At 50.7% G+C, this 3,648-nt stretch overlaps 1 protein-coding gene across 1 annotated transcript in view; it reads right to left on the bottom strand.

Annotated features, from left to right (window-relative positions):
• Positions 1-416, bottom strand: part of NR4A3 (nuclear receptor subfamily 4 group A member 3) — a 36,836-nt gene extending 36,420 nt beyond the window's left edge. The window contains exon 1 of the mRNA XM_015420748.1: positions 18-416. Coding sequence (XP_015276234.1) covers positions 18-416 — 399 coding nt within the window. The remainder of the gene's footprint in view (positions 1-17) is intronic.
• Positions 417-3,648: the final 3,232 nt, after the last annotated feature.

Below are 3,648 nucleotides of genomic sequence, written 5' to 3'. Positions count from 1 at the left end.
GTGGGGGTGGAGGGAGGGGACTGCTTGAAGTACAGAGGAGGGTTGGCCAGGCCCTCGTCCGCAGAGGGAGGCAGAGACGGGTGGTAGCCGTGCAGGCGGCTGTCTTCCATCTTGACGAGGGGCCGCTGGCTGCCCGAGGACGGCGAGGAAGAGGAGGAGGCGGCGGAGGACGGCATTTGGTATAGGCAGGAGGGCTTGAGCTCGTAGCTGCCGGAGTAGCCCTCCATGAAAGTGCTGAAGCTGGGCAGGGAGGTGGTGGCTCTGGCGCTGATCTCCCCGCTGCACAGCTCCATGGTCAGCTTGGCGTAGTCGGGGTTCATGATCTCGGGGCTGTAGTCGGAGCCATAGGCAAAGGTCTGAGCCGCATAACCGGAGCCGGGGGGCGAAGGGCTGTACTGGGCTTGGACGCAGGGCATATCTGGAAGGGCAAAAGGGCACGTTAGCGAGGGGGGCACTCCCGGGGCGGCTCTGTCAATCAAACCATCCATTAACCAACAGCCCAAGTGCGTTCACTTTCCCGGGAGCAGCTGAGAAGGAGACCCTCTCCCCTCTTCCAAACAGGACAGATTCCCTGCCTAGCCAAATACTTCCACGCTGGTCAAAGCAAGCAGCCCAAGTGCAAGATCCTGGCATGCTCTTACGCATCTGTTTCCCGGTTTGGTTCGTGCCACACCACAGGCACATGTGCTTATCTGGACACACAGTCCTCTCCATGTGATCGGCATGCTCTTTAGGGACACTGGAGGGCTTTCTCTGCAGGGCGCCGCTCTCATTGGAGACGGCTTTTTTTGGTAAAGAATACAGGGAATTGTGGCGCGCCCGCCAATCCGGAATGGCCTGCAGCTACTTCCAGTGGCTCTGAATGAGGCTAACCGGGTTCCTTGGATTTTCAGGCTGACTACCGAGGGGGCTTCCCCCGCCCCCCCCCCCCCGCTACGTCACCTCCGTCTGCCCCTTGATCTACAAAAAAGTCATTGAAACTCAAAGGAGAAGTAAAAGAAGAGTTTGTCACCTCTCCTTTTCTACAAGTATGGAAGAGGCTTCACTGGAAGGGGGGGGAGTCAGGCTCCAGCAGACGTTACAAAAAAAGAAACTAAAAAGTTGGTTGTCTGCAACAGACCGCAAAGGAGGAACAGAAAAGCTTGGATCTCCTCCTCAAGGCTAACACTTCCTACGCTTGGATCCGCACCTGGGGCTTCTGATCAGATCACACTGTGTTCTTATTAGAGAAAACCCAGCAAGTTTTAACCCCAAGAGTTAATTCTAACTAACTGCCATAGAAGTGGAGATTTGGTAACACTGCAAAGGATCATCAAATAAATAAGCAACAATGAAAAAAGATTAAAACACACACAAAACACCTATTTTATTTTCTCTTCTTTCCCTTGATCACTAGAAGGGAACTGACTGTTAAAAGATGGAACCCCCACATTAAAAATCTGAAGGTAACCACTGAGTTTCATTTTCAGGTTCTGCACAATAACGTGATCTTTTATCAAGGAGGGTGTGGGAAACGTTCTCAAAGAAAACCTGTCACGGCTATTAAGACTTTGGCAGATCCAAATCCTCATAAACACTGTCCCTTCCCTCAACGGTAATGCTACTCAATGGGGGTGGGTGGGGGGCAATGTTCCCTCTAAGCTGTGGAGTCTTCTGAGCAAAAAGCCTGCTTTGTGAGCTACCGGCATTAAAGTTGTGAGCAAGCGATTTGGCTACTGCATAAATTAGTTTGCTTTGGAGCTGACCTTCCTGAGCTAAGAGAAAAATGTGTGAGCCAGAGGCTAAAAGACTGTGAGCTAGCTCACACTAACTCAGCTTAGAGGGAACACTGTGGGGGGTGGAATGCTTTATTTCCATCTCTCTATTTAAAATTAAAAAAGAAAATCCACCATTCAATCTATAAAACCGGGTTCCACACAAATATTTTAATTCTCTTTTGCATCTGTGGCCATACCAAAGTACTGGGATATTTCAAAGAACGGGTTTTGGGTCCTTTTCCCAGAAAAATCCGGCTTTTGCATTTGTGATCTTATTTTTTTAATCTTGATTTAAAAAAAAAAAAAAAAAAAAACCTATTGTACGCTGGAAATTGTTGTAAGCCATCAGTGGTCTGTTTTTATGGTCTATGTTTTAATTTTTTTTAATTTTGGGGGTATTTATTTGTATTTTTCATATGTGCGTATGTGTGAGTGTGTGTGCACCTGGAAGTCATGGTGACCTCTGGTGACTGACCCCTACTGGGGGCCTGGAAGATATTCAGAGAGGTGGCTGAATAACGCCTACCCCTGCCTCCCATCTGCTGGTATTCCAAGGAGGTCTCCCATCCAAGTACTCGCCAGACTTGACCCTGCGTAGCTTCCAAGATCTAAAAAGATCGAGCTTGCCTGTGCTATTCAGGTCAGGGCTATGGTCTATGTTTTGCTGATGGGCAGGGACTTTTTAATGCTGGATTTTAATTCATACCTTTTATCATTTTGTTTTTCTTGTTTTTTACTTTGTAAGCTACCTTGGGGAGGTTTCTGGAGAGATGACATAAAATTTCCTAAATAAACAACTATGATCTGGGATTCATTGCACATATATTGGCTGGTTTGCATCAAACTTACACATTTATTTATTTATTTATTTAAATTAAGCTATATGTTCTCTCACCCTGACCTGGATGGCCCAGGCTAGCCTGATCTTGTCAGATCTCAGAAGCTAGCAGGGTTGGCCCTGGTTAGTATTTGGATGGGAGACCAGCAAGGAAGTCTAGGGTTGTGATGCAGAGGCAGGACTTGGCAAACGACCTCTGAATGTCTCTTGCCTCTGTTATTTCTTGACTATTGTTTCTCCTCATCTGTTCTCGCAGCACTGGCTCAAGTTTAATCTACCATTTTTCTACTCTCCCACAGTTTCTGGATCTTTTCCCCCAAAGCTATAGTATTTTCCCTGCAAAATTACACGGCTTTTGTTCCCGCAACCTGGGAATGAATTCTTTTTTTCAGCAAGCTGAAGACTCCCTACGATAAAGTCAGTTTGGGCAAGAAAAAAGCAAACAAGGGATGTGAAATGAGAAAAGAGCCAGTATTTTCATCAGTTTGCACATTAAATCAGCCTAGATGTTAGCATCAAGACTGTACATTGTATAGAGAAAACAATGCGGGCTGGGCGTGGCCGCCCCCCCCCGAAAGCCAGCGCTAGTCCCGACCCCCCCCCCTGGAAGCGCCAAGTTCCCCAGAGTTTCCGCCGAGCGCCCGCACTGCCGACCCCTCTGCTCTACCCGGGGTGCGAACCGCGAAGGGAGCCTCGCGAGCGACTCTCGAGGAAGGGAGGCACCTGCCTGTGCGTGGATCGTGGCCCCGGCTCCTCGTCGGGCTTGGCCACCCTCGGCCGGAGGGTCCCAAGCCGCCGCCGCCGCCCCCGTCCCCAGCGGAGCCACGCCGAAGAGCTCTCCTCCCTCTGAGCCGAGAGAGAGGCCGCTCCCTTCTGGCCCCGGGAGGCCGTCGGAGGCACTCTGCCTACGCTCAGGAACCCGCCGTCTCCCTCCAAAGGTCGCCGGGCTGAACCCACCCTGCCGCTCGGCTCCCGCCTCCTCCCCTCCACCGGGTCGCCCGACCTGCTTCCGAGGGGGGGGGGCTTGGATGGCGCAGGGGTTACGAGGAGGAG

Source organism: Gekko japonicus, unplaced genomic scaffold (genome assembly GCF_001447785.1).
Source record: "Gekko japonicus isolate JY-2015 unplaced genomic scaffold, Gekko_japonicus_V1.1 scaffold1618, whole genome shotgun sequence".
Lineage (NCBI taxonomy): Eukaryota > Metazoa > Chordata > Lepidosauria > Squamata > Gekkonidae > Gekko > Gekko japonicus.
This window is presented reverse-complemented; position numbering and strand designations above follow the sequence as displayed.